The sequence below is a fragment of the Pongo pygmaeus genome, chromosome 18 (genome assembly GCF_028885625.2).
Source record: "Pongo pygmaeus isolate AG05252 chromosome 18, NHGRI_mPonPyg2-v2.0_pri, whole genome shotgun sequence".
Taxonomy (NCBI): domain Eukaryota; kingdom Metazoa; phylum Chordata; class Mammalia; order Primates; family Hominidae; genus Pongo; species Pongo pygmaeus.
In genome coordinates this window covers 639,875-658,626 of record NC_072391.2, presented here as the reverse complement: position 1 = coordinate 658,626, position 18,752 = coordinate 639,875, and the positions used below count along the sequence as shown (strand labels likewise).

The 18,752-nt window shown below is 61.7% G+C and overlaps 1 protein-coding gene across 6 annotated transcripts in view; it reads right to left on the bottom strand.

The window, feature by feature from the left end:
* CAPN15 (calpain 15) overlaps positions 1-13,678 on the bottom strand; it is a 28,368-nt gene extending 14,690 nt beyond the window's left edge. Inside the window, exons 1-3 of one of the 6 annotated variants that reach the window (XM_054455258.2) lie at positions 13,356-13,678; positions 6,545-6,597; positions 12-290 (exon numbers count right to left, since the gene is read on the bottom strand). In XM_054455258.2, the coding sequence (XP_054311233.1) occupies positions 12-193 (182 nt within the window). In that variant the 5' untranslated portion in view covers positions 194-290; positions 6,545-6,597; positions 13,356-13,678. The other 5 variants (XM_054455261.2, XM_054455255.2, XM_054455257.2 and 2 more) reach the window with 5 other exon arrangements.
* Positions 13,679-18,752: the final 5,074 nt, after the last annotated feature.

The window sequence follows — 18,752 nt, the reverse complement described above, 5'->3', positions numbered from 1 at the left end:
CCACCTCTTACCTTCGGGCCCGGGGCCGTGGGGGCTGGTGCTGCCGGCTGACCAGGGCACCTCCCCAGACGGGCCCCCCTGGGCCGCTCCTACACCAGCCAGCCGCTGTCGGGGGACCCGGGTAGGGCGGCCCCCCGGGGAAGCTGTGGTCCGACTCGGTCTCTGCGGCCAGGGAGGAGGCAGAGCTCCCCATGGCCCCCCGGCCGGCGGCCGTGCTGAGAGCCGGACCTGGTCACCTCTGGCCGGCAGCGGGCGAAGCGGAGCATGGAGGGAAGAGACAGGGCGGCCGGCTGGTGAGAACGACACACAACAAAAATACACAGAGAGAAAATAGAGAAGAAACAGCATGATTCACACACAGCCCGGGAGGACTTCCCAGCATGCCCAGCCGCCTGGGGTAGGCTGAGGGGACATCTCAGCGCAGGGCCTGCAGCCCGACTTCGGCACCCACGGAGCTCCTCCTTCAGGGCCCTAGGACACCCCCCGACCCCCAAAATTCTGGCATCACGTCTGTGGTATTCAGAGACGTTTTATTCCTTGGTGAGAAAAGAGATCACACGCTTTTGCTTTATCACAGAAGAAAGGGTCAGGAGAATGTCTCCCCAAAGGTAGGCAGGGGAGGTAGCAGAGGCTGTAGGGAGCTGCTGCAGGCCAGGCTGGATGGAGATCTGCCCATATGCCACTCTGGAGCCTTCCGGAAGGACGGGAGCCCGACCGTGCCATGTGCACTCACAGAGCCTGTGCCCGCCCCAGGCCCGGAGAAACAAGGAACCTGTGAGGCTGTGGCTGAGGGCGGGGGCCGGTTCCTGGGGTCTCCCACCCAGAGAGGCGAGAGCCACCCCTGCTGGGAGGCCCGGGAGAGGCACAGGCTGTCCAGGGCCTCTGACACGCGGCCCACCTGTGCTTCTGGGAAGGCCATCTTACCCCCTCTGGCTGAGGAGAAATCAAATACAGTTGAGAACGTTAACCCCGAGAAGGGAGGACCCTGCCAGTGCAGGCAGCTGCTCTCCCCAGAGTCCAATACACTCCCCTCTCCCTGCCAAGATCGGGGCCAAGGTAGCGTCCAGGCAGGCTGGCCAGCTGTGGGTTGACCAGTAGTTCCTGCTGTCACACACTTCACAGCCCTTCTTCCAGCTTCTGATTAAGTCTCTGGGACACACAGCCAGCGTCAGGGTAGAGCTTAGGAGGAAATGGTCAAGTAAGGGTCAAAGCTGCCGTGCGTGGGGGATCACCTGAGCCCAAGAGTTCAAGACCAGCCTGGGCAACACAGTGAGACCCTGTCTTTACAGAAAACTAAAAACTATCCGGGTGTGGTGGTGTGCACCTGTAGACCTAGCTACTCAGGAGGCTGACGTGGGAGGATGGCTTGAGCACCACAACTGCACTCCAGCCTGGGAGACAAAGCCAAAAAAAAAAAAAAAAAAAAAGCACCAAAGGACATACCCTTTGGAGCTCAGAGAGGCCTGGGGTCAGCCCTAGGTGAGCAGGCTGAGGGGTTGGGGGTGCAGTTCCAGCTTCTCCCACGTGACAGTGGGGAGCAGCAGAGGGCAGGGATGTGGGGGGCCTTTCCAGTCAGTGCTCTGGCACCCGGGAGGGGCCTGCAGCTCTGAGGCCGCAGGGGCCGAGCTCAGCGAGGCACGAGCACCTGGGATCGCACAGCAGACGCGCCAGCCCTTCCCTGGTTCCTCCCCACAGCCTTGGGGACAGAAGCTTCAAGGGCAGGGGCTGAGGGGGTGAGACAGAGAATTCTGGATCCCCTCTCCTTTGAGGCCTGGGGCGGAAGCCGCCGTGTCCCCCGTGTGGTGATGACGTTCGCCTGAACCACTTCACTCGGCACGAGGGTCCGTCTTCTCTGAAGGTGCTGGGGTCGTGGAGGGTTGAAGCATTGCGGGCCCTGCGCCCTGGAGGCCCTGCCACCCTGTGGTAGCTCAGGCCTGCCCTGCAGGCAGAACGGGCACAGGACACACGGGGCCAGTGTGGGGTGTGGACCAGAGCCCAGCCCTAAGTCTGGTCCAGCCCGCAAGTCAACAATGGCTTTTAAATTTTTAAATGGTTGGAAAAAAATCAAAAGAAAAACAATACTCTGTGAGAGGTGAGAGTTCCATGAAATTCAAGCCTCGGGGTCTGCAGGGCACAGCCTGGCTCACTCGCCTGCGGGTGCTTCTCCACAGGGACCACCCTGTACTCACACCTGCCCTCGAAGGGGCACCTGGCGGCCACGCCGGAGAGCGCCACGCAGTGTGGACGGGGGCCACGGGAGTCGTGGCGGATCTCCTGGTAGCCACGTAAGACAGGTGAAAAGGAACAGACAAAACAAGCCTTGGCGATGTGCTCTGCGTGATCCGAGGTATCTGAGACATCGCTGCGTCCGTGTGAAACGAACGTAAAACATGACGGAGACATCCAGGACCCGTTCTCCAGGCCGGGTCTCTGGACGTGCCACACTACAGGCCCTGCAGCCACCAATGCTGGCGGCCTCCACGAGGGGCAGCGCTCAAAGGCGCAGGACGCAGGCGAGGTCCACGGGGCCTCGAATGCCACATGGAAGCAAGGCCGGGAGCCCAGCACGCACGGAGCAGGCTCGCTAGCAGGGAGCCCACATCAACCCAGGGCCTCTCACGTGGCTACGCCAGACGCCGGAACCACCCAAACGGCCACTGCGTTCCCCAGCCCATGCCACGCAGGAGTCCCTCATGGGAGACAGGTTGGGCATTTCTGACACTCCCCTTCTGTAGCCAAACCCTGAGCAGGGCAGGGCAGGGCAGGGCAGGGCTTGGGTGGGAGCCGAGACTAGCGGAGGTGCCATGGGACAGAAACTGCTTGCACCGGGCTCTGAGCTGGTTTGGCTCTGACAGGAGCCCTGCCCCTGTTCTGTGTGAGGACTACGCACCCGCCAGGGCCAGCCTCAGCTCCTTCGCCTCTCACCCACCCACGCACTCACCCGCGTGGCACCTGGGGTCACGCGCGCTGCTAGAAACACAGGCTCCTACCAGGCCCCGCCTGCTCCTCACTGATGCCTTTAGCAGGCCCAAGGCAGAAGTGGTGCCCAGCTGCACCCAGGGCAGGAAGCGAGCTGCTCACCAGCCTCCTGCTCCCCTGTGCTCGCTCAGAAAACCCTTCTTGAGCTGGAGCCAGTCTCAGGCAACTGACCCTGTGGGCCCAACTGGACAGGAGGGAGGCCTGTCCTAGGAGAGTAGGGACAGCACAGTCCCCTCTCGTGGGTGCTCGGAAGAGAAGAGAAGAGCCTGCCCAGAAAAGCAAACATCCCTGTCACAGAGGCTGGACGGCTGGCTCTGTTAAGCCCTCTCCGGGATCTTCCAGCACATGCCAGGGGATCTCCAGAGACAGCATCGCTGAACTGCCCCGATCCACTGCCAGAGGAGTCAAGAGCCCTGTGCGGGTGGCGGGGGCCCTGCCCTGGCTGGCGAGGCCCACTAAGGAGCAAGAGCTCCCGGGACACAGCTGCCAGCCACGTGCCAACCTGAGGGTCCCATCACAGGGGTGACTGTGGGAAACTGGCACCGATGCTCTTCCCGAAATCCACCCTGCCGGCCGGCCTTCCCGAGTGCAGCTGTGGGTCCTGGGTCCCCGTGTTCCGTCCACTCATGATGGACAGATGCTAGTACAGGATGAGCAGCTACAGAAGAGGCTCCCAGGCCAGGTGCAGTGGCTCACGCCTGTAATCCCAGCACTTTGGGAGGCCGAGGTGGGTGGATCACGAGGTCAGGAGTTCAAGACTAGCCTGGGCAAGATGGAGAAATCCTGTTTCTACTAAAAATACAAAAAAAATTAGCTGGGCCTGGTGGTGGGCGCCTGTAATCCCAGCTACTTGGGAGGCTGAGGCAGAATAGCATGAACCCGGGAGGCGGAGGTTGCAGTGAGCCGAGACTGTGCCACTGCACTCCAGCTGGGGCGACAGAGCGAGACTCTGTCTCAAAAAAAAAAAAAAAAAGGCTCCCAGCCCGCATTCCCCTAGAGGGAGGGAACTGCATTTAGGAGGAAGACTCTGATGCGAGGGGCCCCAGGAAAGATGGGCAAGAAGTGGTGGGAAGGAGGGAGGGCAGCACCAGCAGCCACCCCCAGGGACAGCGCCCAGCCAGGGCTGACTGCATCTCGGCCGTGGGTGCTGGCTCCGGCCAGACCTCGGCAGGGGGGTTATCATGTCCAGGGCCACTCGCCTGAGGACAGCGGGGACAGGGCCTGCTGCGGCCAGCCAGAGGCTCTTGGGAGGAAGGCTCGCCTGCCACTCCCAGGTCCGGCCCACCTCAGGGCCTGGGCACACGTGAATCACCCAGTGCAGTGGCCCCGAGGATGCAGGTCAGGTCAGTCCGTGGTTCCCATCCTAGCTCCCTGTCTGAATAACCGGGTCGGGGGGTGCAGGGGCACTGTCACCAAGGAGTGTGCCCAGGCCAGTCCCCCAGGGACAGCAGGGTGAGGCCCCTACAGAGCATGCCGATCTCTGACCCCTAACCGCAGGGACATGCCCTGGGCCACTGCTGCTCCTGCAGGGCCTGCTGATGGCCGAGCATCTGTGCTGCTCCTGTGAGCTGCATGTGTCCCCTGGGCCTCTGCTGTGGGCCAGGCTGTTTTAGGTGCTTGCGAATGGGAACCAGCAGGAGCCGTGACCGCAGGGGCTCACTCTCAGGGCGGCGCCTCAAGAGTGGCCGTGACTTACGACTGTCCCAGAGCCAGGCTGCAGCCACGCCAGCCTCTGGGCTCCCTGGAGGGGCAGGGTGCTGAGGGCCCCGGGCTGTGTGGACCCATGCCTGCCCCCCACAAGTCCAACCGTGCAGCTCCCCGCCCTCCCTGGGAACCAATGCCCTAGTTTTAAACAGGGCGGTGGCCTAGATCCAGCCTCAGAGAATTGCAGAGGTGAGGCCGCCACTGCCCTGTGGGGACAAGTGGTTAATGAGCAGGGCCACCTGGCCGGTCCCTGTCCTGTATGAGGCCACACACACCCCATGAAGGCAGCAAGGATCGTCCAGCCAGGGGACATGCACGAGAAGGGCCACGATGATCACACTGCTCGGGGCTCAGCACAGGGCTGAGTCCTGGAGGTGACCGTCGCTGCCCTGCTCCATCTGCGGCCACTGAGGTCCGCTGGGGGTCTCTGGTGCTGGCCTTGACAGCCCACCTGTGGCAGGACAAGGTCTCCAGGTGCCTCTTGGTAGGTGGTGGGCTCAGTGGGGGTGACCCGTGGGGACGGAACACATGCTCCTGAAGCTCCAGTGGACACAGGCAAAGGCAGCTCCCAGGGTCAGCGTCCCTACCTGGGGAGCTGGGAGCCCACATGGGAGCAGGGCTGGCACAGCGACCCCCAGCCTTGCGCGGGCGGCACCCACAGCTGTGTCCACTCCGCACACACTCCTCACTGTCTTGCTAACTAATCATGTACACGGCTGTACCCCCGGGCCCTCCCCTGCCCCGCAGGTGACACAGGCGTGTCCCACTCACACAGCACCCGCTCCTGGGCCCTACATCTCCGTCAATCTTTGACAGAGCCATCTTGCCACCACGGGAACCGCAGCGACCCCAACAAGGATGCCCCGGTGTCACCCCTGCTCGAGCTGGGGGTGTGGGGGGCAGCAGACGGAAAGCGGAGGCCCCTGTGTCCAGGCAGCTGGCGGCCTGGCCTTGCCCCACGGCAACCCCAGTGCACCCTAAAATTGCACCCACCAGACCAGAGGCTGCTGGTCCAGACAGGAAACGAGCCAGCCACTACTGGGGCAAAGCTCAGTCGGTCCTCACAACCCGAAGACAGGCACCTCTGCCTTTGTCCCCACTGACGCTAAGGCCCCTGTGGAGGAGATGACCCCAAGGGCAGGAAGCTCCTGCATGAGTAGGGCGGGAGGGCTGAGGACAGGGCTTCCCATTGTCCCTACAAGAAACCAGGCCAGGGCCCTGCCCTGGGGGAGGACGTGGACTCCGACCGCCTGCCCCAAATGACAACTGGCAGGACAGCATTCTCCAGAAACAGGTGCAGGCCGCTCCCCAGGGACCAGGCACCCTCCTGGCTGAGGACAGCGGCGGGGGCCGTGCACAGGCTCCTCACCAGCCCCAGCCCCAGCGCTGCCGTGGGGACGGGGAGCTCCATCTGGGGGCCGGGGCCACAGCACAGGGAGGTCACCAAAGGGACAAACACCTCCGTCGGGACCCCAGACCACCCTCGCCGTCGCCTCCCATGACAGGACCACAGCCCCGTCGGGACCCCAGACCACCCTCACCGTCGCCTCCCATGACAGGACCACAGCCCCGTCGGGACCCCAGGCCGCCCTCACTGTCGCCTCCCATGACAGGACCACAGCCCCGTCGGGACCCCAGGCCACCCTCACTGTCGCCTCCCATGACAGGACCACAGCCCAAATGCCTGGGAGAACGAGGCTCTTCAGGGCAGGCAGGGCTGCCGGCCTCCAAGGGTTCTGTGAATCGAGGGCTCTGAGGAGAGGCCCCCCAGCCATGGGCACTCCAACCCTGCTGCTCCACAAACAGTTCTGCAGCCCAAGCAAACCCATAAATGAGCCACAGGGCTTGGGAACAAACTCACCTGAAGCTGCAGCAAGCTCCCCAGCCCTCTCTGTGCCGCGTCTGGGCTGCTGCCTAGAAAGGGAGGCATTTAATCAGGCACCTCAGCTTCCACCAGGAGGACTCTGACCCTGGAACACCAAGCCCCGCCTCCAGGCCTCTCTGCAGGAGCCAGAGTCCCTGGAAATCAGCCCCAGAAGAGAGACCCTTTGCCTTAGAAGCTATGTCTGTCCGAGCGCCAAAGGCAGCCCGGGGAGCAGCAGGGGCTCAGCTGGCTCCTCACTACCCGGGTTTAAGTCCCTTGACCTGTCCAGTGCAGTCAACCTCCGGCCAGCCAGGACCGCAGACAAGGCCATTCAAGATCCTGTCCGGACCTCCCACGGCCCGGCCCTGCTACAAGGAACAGGCTGTGGGCAAGAGTCCATGAGCAGGGCTGCAGAGCAGCACCAGCCAGGGAGGGCAGCCGAGCTTCCCGGGCACTGCCAGGGAAAGGTGCCCAGCTTGGGCAGGGCTCAGGCACACAGCCAGGTGGCCACCTAGACTCCCCTGGACCCCGGCCCGAGCGCCACCCGGCCACTACAACTGCCAGCAGGGCAGCCGCTGCTTCGAGCCAGGCGGCTTTGCTTCTCTCAGGTCATGCTTTCTGTGGCGGAGCCACTGCGGGTGGGCAGGACGCCTACGCTTCCCGCCTTGTCCTTCCTGGGCCCTGCGTAGGGCCCACTGTGGACTCCTCACTCAGCCATCACCCTCTTTTTGTTGGTTTTAAATTTTTTATTTTATTTTTTGAGACAGAGTCTCGCTCTGTCACCCAGGCTGGAGTGCGGTGGCGCGATCTCGGCTCACTGCAACCTCCACCTCCCGGGTTCATGCCATTCTCCTGCCTCAGCCTCCCGAGTAGCTGGAAATACAGGCACCCACCACCACGCCTGGCTAATTTTTTGTGTTTTTAGTAGAGACGGGATTTCTCCATGTTGGTCAGGCTGGTCTCAAACTCCTGACCTCAGGTGATTCACCCGCCTCGGCCTCCCAAAGTGCTGGGATTACAAGCGTGAGCCACCACGCCCAGCCCAAGCATCACTTCTTATGAGTGGTCCACAGAGCTCAGCTGAAAGTCAGAAATGCCCACCCAAGAGCCAGGCACAGGAATGAAAGCCTTGGGACAAACCTCTCGCTGACACCAGCTCTGGGTAGAAGTCAGAAGACTGGGGGCTGGAGCTGCCCAGAGGGCTCAGAGCAGCTCTGGGTCTACAGCCACGCAGGCCGTGCTGTGCCACCCGCCCCTCCGGAAAGGGCTTCACTTCCTCAGCCCATTCAGAGCTGCTCTGAGACGCCCCGATGCTAACCCTAACCCCGCACCCTCTGATGGGCTAACCCTAATCCCGCACCCTCTGATGGGGGGGATCCTCTCCGCCTTCAGAGCTGCCCAGCCTTTGAGGGTGGGAGGAGAGGAGAGGGCGTCTCTAACGTGATGGTGAGGAGCTCAGTGTGGGGAGATGGGGTCACTCCTGTGCCCGTTTTGTGTCTCTGGGGCTGCACACCACCTCAGTGAGGTCTTGTAAAACGATGTTGTCAGGGAAATTGGAACACGCAGGATTCTGACTTTTAGTTTCATAAGTTCAGCGTTAATGTTGAATTCTTTTTTTTTTTTTTTTTTTTTTGAGACAGAGTAAGACTCTGTCACCCAGGCTGGAATGCAGTGGCGCGATCTCAGCTCACCGCAACCTCTGTCTCCGGGGTTCAAGAAGCAATTCTCCTGCCTCAGCCTCCCAAAGTGCTAGGATTACAGGCGTGAGCCACTGCGCCCAGCTGAATTCTGTTTTGTTTTGTTTTTTTTTTTTTTTGCCGTGGAATCTCGCTCTGTTGCCCAGGCTGGAGTGCAGTGGCGTGATCTCGGCTCACTGCAAGCTCTACCTCCTGGGTTCACGCCATTCTCCTGCCTCAGCCTCCCGAGTAGCTGGGACTACAGGCGCCCGCCACCATGCCTGGCTAATTTTTTTGTATTTTTAGCAGAGATGGGGTTTCACCGTGTTAGCCAGGATGGTTTCAATCTCCTGACCTCAGGTGATCCACCCGCCTCGACCTCCCAAAGTGCTGGGATTACAGGCGTGAGCCACAGTGCCTGGCTTTTTTTTTTTTTTTTTTTTTTTGAGACAGGTTATCGCTCTGCCACCTAGGATGGAGTGCAGTGGTGCCATCTCGACTCACTGCAACCTCTGCCTCCCGGGTTCAAGCAATTCTCACAGGTTCAAGCAATTCTAGTGTCTCAGCCTCCCAAGTATCTGGGATTACAGGCACACGCCACCACGCCCAGCTAATTTTTGTATTTTTAGTAGAGATGGGGGTTTTGTCACATTGGTCACGCATGCTGGTCTCTAACTCCTGACCTCATGTGATTCACCCACCTTGGCCTTCCAAAGTGCTAGGATTACAGGCATGAGCCACTGAGCCCAACTGAATTCTACTTTTTATTCTTTTTTTTTTTTTGAGACGGAGTATAGCTCTGTCGCCTAGGCTGGAGTGCAGTGGTGCCATCTCGGCTAACTGCAACCTCCGCCTCCCAGGCTCAAGCAATTCTACAGTCTCAGCCTCCTGAGTATCTCGGATTACAGGCACACACCACCACACCCAGCTAATTTTTTCATTTTTAGTAGAGATGGGGTTTCGCCATTTTGGTCAGGCTGGTCTCGAACTCCTGACCTCAGGCAACCCACCTGCCTCGGCCTCTGAAAGGGCTGGGATTACAGGTATGAGCCACTGCACCTAGCCCCGACTTCTATTTTTAACAGGAAAAAAGGGACCAGACAAGCACTCGTGGTTTTTGGCACTTATCTACTTCTGTGCTTGCCATGTGGCGGCAGAAGCAGCCCTGGTCTGGGCAGCCCGGTGACCTGGCTGGTGGCCAAGCAGAAGCCTCTGGGACACAGGGAGCACCTGTCACCCCAGAGAAGGAGACTGGGGCCTTGGGAGCTGTGTGGCCCTGGGCCCCAGAGGAGGCCTCTTGGCACCTCTTTCCCCATCAGCTCCAGCCTCTCTGCAGCCACCTTTTCAGGAGGGGCAGGAACTCCAGAAAGCTCCAAAACTTATTGCCTTTCTCATTACAGGCGGCAGGGAGGTGGCGGGTAGGGAGTGGGGATCAGGCAGGGGTCAGAAGGTGTACGAGGTTCAACCTGCCTGGGGGACTTTACTTACAAAGGGCAGAGGCTGAGTGTGGTGGCGCCCACCTGTAGTCCCAGTGCTTTGGGAGGCTGAGGCAGGAAGATCACTTGAGCCCAGGAGTTTGAGGCTGCAGTGAGCTATGATTGCAACTGCACTCTAGCGTGGGCAACAGAGCGAGACCCTGGCTCAAAAAAATAAAACTTAAAAAATTTTTTAAATAAAGGGCAACTTTTTGAAGAAAAGTGAGGGGAAGGGCATGAGGAGGAATTCCCTCATTAGCGAAGCAAGCTTCTTCCACAGAGGAGCAGGACACTGCAGTCACTGTGACATTTAAAAAGCAGGGATGGCCCTGCGTCCTCCTGCCATCCCGTCTAGGACCGCCAGGGAGGCGGGGATGGCAACCTTTGAAGCTTCCCTTTGACCTCAGGGAATCTGAGAAATCGTGGTATCTGGAGGCCAGGACAGCGAGGCTGATGCCCATGACCCGACGGGACTCAAGGGTCCACCCTGGTGCCCTAGATGAGTTCTGGGGAGGGCGGCCACGCTGCTGGCTTCCCATGCAGCACTCAGGGAGGCCCCTTAGAGTGTGCAAAGCAACAGCCTGATGCAGCTCATCTTGGGGGGCCCACACGGTCCCTCCTGGGGTCCCTGCCCTGGGCTAGGATGCCCCTATCCTCCCACAGCCCCCATTCCGTGCACCCTGTGGGCCCAGCAGCCGCCCCATCCTAGTGGTACAATGTAGCTGTCCACAGACTCCACGCCCAGACACCTCCCTGGGCCACGTACCGTGCGGTCTCCACCCAGCTGTGTGTGACCCACATAGTGACAGGGTGTGGCTGAACAGGTCTCCAGGCCCAGCCTCAACCCATAGCCTCCCTGCAGCAAGACACACATGCAAAGATCACAGGCCAGCAAGCCTGTTCTCTCAGGCTCGGAAACAAGTCGAGCTCAGGTGTGGCCGTGTCCACGCCACAGGGGCTGCTGTGCTGCTTTCCTGGAGCACCCAAGAGTCCCCCTTGGCTGCCAGAACCCAGGTATTCAGAACTGCCCGTGCTGAGGGCCGACCCCAGGTGCTCACTGGCCGCCTGCTCTGTGATATTCAGAACTGCCTGTGGGGAGGGCCGACCCCAGGTGCTCACTGACCGCCTGCTCTGTGGTATTCAGAACTGCCTGTGCTGAGGGCCGACCCCAGGTGCTCACTGACCGCCTGCTCTGTGATATTCAGAACTGCCTGTGCTGAGGGCCGACCCCAGGTGCTCACTGACCGCCTGCTCTGTGGTATTCAGAACTGCCTGTGCTGAGGGCCGACCCCAGGTGCTCACTGGCCGCCTGCTCTGTGCACGGTTGGGTGGTGCTAGGCACTAGGCCTGCCAAGAAACAGAAACGGCCCCTGCCCTCAGCACCACATCCAGCAGGGAGACAGGGCAGTCCCAAGTGTAAGTGCTGCAGGCAGATCCCACAGTGGGGAGCCAGGGACCAGCTAGAGGGTAACATGAGAACCGCACAGACCTCAGCGTTCTCGCCAGCGCGGGGCATGAGAGTCCAGTGGCTCCACGCAGCTGAGGCACAGCCTGGTGGTGAGGAAACCCACATCCACACTGAGAGGTTACGAGGGATGCGCAAGAGCTTTAGGCAGAGAACAAGTCCCACTGGGTTTCTGGGCACTCCTGCTGTGCCAGGGGTCAGAAGGCGGGGTCTAGGGCAGGACCAGAGGGACAGAGCAGGAGAACAGGAGAGCAAAGCGCATGAGGCAGCCCCCGGGCTGGGGGTCTCCTTCCTCTGTGTCTGATGAGGAAACCACCCAAACCCACCCTCCGTGTCTCCTGTCATTTCAGCCTCACAGTCCAGGGCCGAGCAGCCACCCAGGACAGACACAGACCTGACAAGTCGTCAGCCTTCCTGGGTTTCTGTCACCGTTTTTCAAAGACCCCAAGCTGTTTTGTTTAATGATGTCGTCCGCCTTCTCAGCACCTGTCCACACCTGGTGCAGTGAGTAGAGGCATCACACCGCGGGCCAGAGGGCTGGACCAGGGGCTACTCGGCCACCAACGGCCACGTGGGCGGCCGGCCCCCCTCAGGTTCTTCACTGACCGGCTCAAGCCCATGAACAACACCCGTGGTTGTGGAGGATTTTCCGAGCAGCAGAATCCTTCCCTCCAATTGCCTCGTGTGAACTGGTGGAACGAGCGGGAGGGAGAAGACAGGCCACTCAGCGTCCCTCGGCCCCTCCCCTGCCGTGAACAGCTGTCTCCAGCTTCGGTTCCTCACCTGTGGCACTGGGGTTACCGGAGTGCTGCCCAAAGCCAGGACAAGAAGAAAGTGAGGGATACCCGGAGAGAGAGCCAGCAGGGCTTGAGGCTCTTACACAGATGCAGGAGTACAGGGGACCAGCCACTTCCTGCTCTCAGAGACCACAGTCTGTGGAGGCCCAGACAGGAGGCCCTGTGCAGTTATGCAGTCACTGAGCCTCAGGCTCTCCTGGGAACTCAGAGGTCACTGGTTCCTCTGCCAATCAAGGAGCTCTGGAGAGCCTCAGACACAGACAGAAGCAGGAAAAAGAGGGGTGCTCCTCCCGCAAGCAGAAGGACTTCAGAGGAGGCAAGGCACACCCAACCCAAGGCCAGGCCAAGCTGGTTTCCTGCAGGACCTGCCTCCCCCGGACAGGCCAGAAAAACAGTCTCTCTTGTCTCACTTCACAGTCGAGAAGTCACTCAGAACCGGAAGGCAGAATCACCCCTATATCCTTGCCCAGCCCCAGACTCTGGAAACGCGGAGGCAATTACCGAACACTCCCACACTGAACTGTGACTCACGTTTCCGCACCCCTCAGACCTGGGCAGAGGTAGAGATCCGGGTTTCCCAAAGGAGAAGCACACAACTCTTCAGCACCCAACGAAGTCCCAGTCTTCCCCACTGACCCCACACACCCAGGCCTGACCTCAGGTTCTGGGCCTCACCGTTGCTTTCCGGGTCTTGTTACCTGCAGTCTGGTAACAAACTCCAGAGCAGTAAGGGGGCCCCGAGAGCTCGCCCGGCCAGGGCCCGCTGACCACACAAGAGTTCCCCCGGTCGGGACTAGAGGGGCCCCTTCTGCAGCCAGCAGGAAGAGGGCAGATCTGCAACTTCCCAGTTGGTGCCGCAGCAGCCCCAGAGGAACACGGAAGAGAACACTGGCATGGCTGACAGACGGGGCTCCTGCCAGCCCCTCCACGCCAGGTGGCCGCCCCCAGGCCGTTCCCCAAGTGACAGGGGAGTGATGCCCGCACCGAGCACAACATCCCTAAGGCGGCCAGGACCGCACGATGGGCCCGGATATAAGGGCACTCAAGGGCAGGCAGAGCCGACGCCGCCTCCGGTGTGCGCGGCCCCCGGGGCTGGCCTCAAGTGACCCACATGGCCCAGGTCCCTGCCGACTTCCCGCCTTCCTCTGGGCTCCTCTCCGAAGCATCGCCCAAGCCCAGCCCTGGCCCCCACCAGCCTGGAGGCGCCAGCGGGCGGAGGGCTGACCCCACTCCGAGGGCCCTGCCGTCCCTGCCCTGGCTCGGAGCCCGGCGCGCCCGGCCCCCGAGGCCTCCTGCGCCACGCCGAGCCCGCGCTCCCCGCCGCCCTCCGGGCCCGCGCTCCCCGCCCGGGGTCCCCGGCTGGGCGCCCGGCCGGGCCCGGCCGACGGGACTCACCTCCACAGCCCGGCGGCGCCGCCTCGTCCTCGCGGCCCGGGCAGCGCGGCCCCGGCCCCCGGGCCCGCTCGCCCCCGCCGGCCGATCCACAACTTCTGCCTCCGGAGAGCGGCGGGGCCCCTCTCGCCGCCGGCCGCGCTGCCCGGACGGCCTCCCGCTCCTCAGCCACCGGGCGCCCCGACCCGGCCCCGGCCCCGGCCCCTGCCCGCGTCCGGCGCCCGCCTTACGCTGCCTTCGTAGCGTAGCGCCCGGCCCGGGCCCCGCGGCTACGGCGCGCCCGGGGCGCACGCGGCGCTGTGAATCGCGCGCCCGGACTACGGCTCCCACAGGGCTGCGCGGCGCCGCCGGGGCGGAAGCTCGGGGCGGTGCCTGCGCGAGGCAGGCCGGGAGTTGTAGTCCTCGGGTGGCGCCCTCCCAGTCCGCCGACCGCCCGGGCCACTTCTCCTGCCCGCGCTGCTGGAGACGGCCGGGCCCCAGGCCTCGGTCCCCGGGAGGCGCCGCGCTCCAGGATTATCAGGGAGTGGGACGGCCCGAGGAGGAGCTGGAACTACAACTCCCAGAGGGCCTTGCGAGGGGCACGGAGGGGCGGGGCCTGCAGCCGCGGCGTCACAGACCCGTGGGGCTCGCGGGTAGCCGGGCCGGGGCCGTCCGTGTCCCGCGGGGCTCTGGGCGGCCGCCTGACCGAGGACCGAGGACTCCGCCCTGACCCCGCCGTGTTCGCGAGATCCGGAGACCCCTTCGCGCCTTCCAGGACCGCCCCTTTCGCGACGCCGCGTGCTGCGCTTGGTCCTGGCGGCCAAGAGCGGCAGTGGCAAGGGGACCGCCCTGGCCCGAGACGCGGCCTGGCCTCGCAGCGTCGCTTGGGCACAGCCTCTCTAGGCCCCTTTCCCCTCGGTCGCCGAGGGACGCCATTAAACGGCCACGCCGGGCTCAACTGGGACGCAGCCCACGGCGCCCAGCCAGGGCCTGGGGGAGGGAAGCCGGGGCGACTCCTACGTCCTTCCAGGACCCTTGCGCAGGCCTCATTCTCTCCCCGGAGGTCCCCTTCCCGCTGCCCTGAGGCCACTCTCCTGCCAGCAGCTGCTGGCTGCAGGGTGGGACGCGAGTGCTGAGGGCAGCCAGACTCCCGCTCTTAGGTGCAGATGAGGAGCCTGAGAAGGCAGTGGCTCTGCGGGAGAGGGAAACACAAGCAGGGCTGGTCAGCCGAGATTCCGGAGAGACGGTTGTGGTCCGATTCTGTGGCGAGATTTACAAGTTGGAGGTTGGGTGACGATTGCTCCTGGGCCAGAAAATCTAAGCCAGTCTCAGCAAGACCTACAAGGCCAGGGCCAGTGCTCCTCAGGATATTCATGCTCCAGGAAAGCCAAGGATGGGCCTCTGTCATGCTGTAGATGCTGCAGTAGGGACACCTGTGTCCCACGTGGAGCTTGGCTTCTAGCTGCAATCAGGGCAGAAGCTGGCAGGAGGGGTTTACTTCTGTCCTCGGAAGCTTTTGGTAAGGACACTTCATTCCTGTGTCTTGGACACCTCCCCCTAGGTCTGCTGCCCCCTCTGTGAAGACAGGCAGGGCAACTGGATGTGCCGTTTGTTCCCAGCCTATATCCATGCCAAGGCATCCCAAGGGCAGGAAATGCGTCCCTGGGGGCCAGCGGGGGTCTGGGGGCACAGAGGGCTGCAGAGAGCTGGCTCTCCTCTCTGCAACATGGACAAGGCTCTGGGACCGTGTCCTCCCCAGCTTCCTCACCTGCGTGGCAGGTTACTGGCCAAGTGTGGCTTTCGAACCACAGAAGAGGGCGCAGTCAAGGCTTGACTCAGGGACCGCAGGTTCCCTTCCCTTCCCAGTCCTTCCCTGGCACTGCCTAGGTGGCTCCCTGGCCAGGGGCCAGTGGTCTAGCCAGCAGAGGGTTCATGGCCTTATAACCTCCCAACCAGAGAGGCAGCTGCAGTTGAGCCTGTTGATCTGATGCTGAGGGCCCTGCCAGCTCACTGCAGAGTGGCCAGTTCTGGCCAGTTTTGCTAAGCCAGGCCCATCTGGGGTGAGGAGAGGATGTGAGCACCCCAGCTCTCCCCAGTAGCCTGTCATGGTGAAGGAGGAAGCCCATTCACCCAGAAGAGGGCCTCAGGAGGCGTCTTCAAGATGACTGAGGTTTCCCCGCACAAGCAGAGTGCTGGAGGGAATGGGTGCCATGAGAGAAATGAGTCTCTCGTGCATCTGTGAGGCCAGCCTGTGACTGTCTTGAAGATTCTGAGTCACAAGACATCAGGCACACAGGCGTGAATTGTAAATGACTGCACAGCAGAAGGTAAGTGACTCTGGATTATCCAGACCATTGACCGAGCCCTGCTCTGTGCCAGTGCAATCCTGGCCTGAGGACACAACTCTCACATCCAGACAGACCTGAGCAGCTAACGTAAGTGCGCAGAAGCTTGCCAAGTGCCCAGAAGAGCCACGAGGCGAGCCATGAATCCTCCCTGGAGGAGAAGAGGATGGGGAGGGCCAAACAGAACTGAGACTGGAGGCATCTGTTCAGGCACCCAGAGAAAGCCTCACTCGGACAAAGCAGCAAACAGAATAGACCCCAGTGCCATCATGGATCCCAGACTCGAGCACAGAGGGACCCTGGCGTGGAGCACGAGGGTGCCAAGGCCCGCAGGTGGCCGACTTGTGTGCTCTGCTGCCATGCTCAGATTTGACGGGATGACCCTGCAGTTGCCTGCTTTGTGAGCCACACAGGCCTGGGTCAAAAAGACCACGGACCACCAGCCTGGGCAACAGCGAGACCTGTCTCCACTTCAAAGATAATTAGGCAGGTGTGGTGGTGTGTGCTTGTGGTCCCTGCTACTCGGGAGGCAGAGGCAGGAGTATCGCTTGAGCCCGGGAGGTTGAGGCTGCAGTGAGCTGGGATGGCACATAGCGCTCCAGCCTGGGTGACAGAGTAAGTCTGTCTCAAAAAAAGAATGGGCGGCCGGACAGATGAAAACACAATGGACGGGGCCCTGGGAGAAGTTCTCGCCTTTCTCTGGGCCACCACCTCCAGGTTCCTGGACTGCCAGCAGGTAGAGGGGCCAGGGTGCCATCCGGGGTGCCGCGGAGGGGGTCCAGCCTTCCTATACCTGCCCTTCAGCAGAGGCAAGCTGGGGTGGTCCTCATGTGAAGGGCTCTGCACCCACGTCCGGGGCTTTTGTTCCAGAGCAGGGGCAGAGCCGCTCTTCTCCATCCTGCCGGGCAAGACTCCTTGATGCTCTTCCGTCAGGGAGAACTGACCAAGACTCAGAACATTGAATGTCGGGAGCCAGCTGGGAACAGGATCTGCCTTGGGAGACTTGGCAGGCCCAGTGACCATCCCACTGCACAGTTGGGGGTGGGGGGCGACACTCCAGAGGGACACGTTCGGGCCTCCTGCGGGGTGCAGGCTTCTAGGCACGTCCACCAGGCATGCACACCGGCCACCCCACCCTGCTCTCGCTCACCCACAAGGTCTCTGGCAGCCCTTCCGGGAATGTTTCCATTTCATCCTGTGTCCTCCTGTCTCAAACTCCTTTGGGCTGGAGACCCCAATGGGTCATCGAGGTGGGGCCAGCTGGACTGTGGACAGGCCCCACGTTTAAAATCTAGCATGGAAACTGAGGTGCCCCTAGACCACAGTGGGGTATCAGGAGGAAGCTGCTCCCCTTCCCCTCCCTGGCTCTGGCCTGGCAGTGTAGAGTGAGTTCCCCTCCCCACCTCCAGCTTCTCCCTCTAGGCAGAGATGGGCCTTGCTGGCACCACACAGACCCCTGGGTAGATGGGAGAGCAGGCCCTTTTCCTGGGAGCGGGAACTTGGCCTTGGACACACCCACACCGCCCATGTCACTCCTCAGTTCTTTTTTTTTTTTTGAGACAGAGTCTCGCTCTGTCGTCCAGGCTGGAGTACAGTGGCGTGATCTCTGCTCACTGCAAGCTCCACCTCCCAGGTTCACGCCTTTCTTCTGCCTCAGCCTCCTGAGTAGCTGGGACTACAGGCGCCGGCCACCACGCGTGGCTAATTTTTTTGTATTTTTAGTAGAGACGGGGTTTCACCGTGTTAGCCAGGATGGTCTCGATCTCCTGACCTTGTGATCTGCCTGCCTTGGCCTCCCAAAGTGCTGGGATTACAGGCGTGAGCCACCGCGCCCGGCCTGTCACTCCTCAGTTCTAACTCATGAAGCAACCAGGGTTCTTGGGCCCTGTGACCTGGAACCATTCTGCTGCACCTGCACTGAGGGTTCAAGGACTCCTCACTGTAGGCCACGCCTGGTCCTCTTCTGGTCACCAGCCTGCAGGCAGCAGCTGGGCTGAGGGGACGGGCAGACCTGGGTCCTCAGCCTCCCTGGGACTCGGTTTCTCCATCTGCATCTGAGAGTGACAGGCAGGCAGGCATCTCGCGCAGGGTGGGGCGGGAGAGGGAGAGCCGCAGATGCACAGTCTGCTTCCTGGATGCTGGACCAGGTGGTCCAGTTTTCAAGGCTTGTGTTTTTGGGGGACTCTTGATCAGATGGGACCACTCCCCGCAGGCCATTCTTTGTGGCTGCAGTGGCACTGAGGTCTCTCAGACTCCCTGGCTGCCCATGACCTCGGGAGCCCACTTCCATCGGGTCCTGCCTCCTCGCCTTCCTGTGCCTGTGGTGCTGGTCCTGTGTCTGCCCCCTCTTCTGGGGGATGTCCTCCCACCACCCTGCACATCACTGCCCTTTTAAATTCTTTCTGAAATGGGGTCTCGCTGTTGCCCGGGCTGGAGTGCAGTGTGGTGTGATCACAGCTCACTGTAACCTCCGTCTCCTGGACTCAAGCAATTCTCCTACCTCAGCCTCCCAAGGAACTGGGACTATAGGTGCGCACCACCGTGCCTGGTTAATTTTTTATTTTTTAGAGATGGGGCCTTGCTATGTTGCCCAGGCTGGTCTTGAACTCCCGGGTTCAAGCGATCCTCCTGCCTTGGCCTCCCAAAGTGCTGAGATTATGGTGTGAGCCTCTGCGCCCTGGCTCCCACTCTTCTCTTAATCCCAGGGACGTGCTGACGGCTCTCCCGACATGGGACGTACATCCCCAGAGGCGTGTGACCCAGAGCCGTGATGCCCACACAGCCCTGTGCTGCCCCCTTTGCCCTGCCCCACCTGCCCCACCTTGATACTGTCTCAGCAACTCGTCAGGATCCATAACCTGGCCAGAAAGCTGCCAGGCTCCACTGGACCTGGAGGTGCAATCCTACGGCCTTGGAAGGGTCTTAGTCTGACCAAGCTGCAGAGCCAGGCAGGTCTGCTGGGTTCTGAGTTCCGACAACTGATGGCCTCGGACGCCTTGAGGGAAGCTGGGCCAGGCACAGAAGACTCCCACCCCACCCTGTGGCCCCCCTGGAGGAAGGAGCCGGCCTCTGCGTG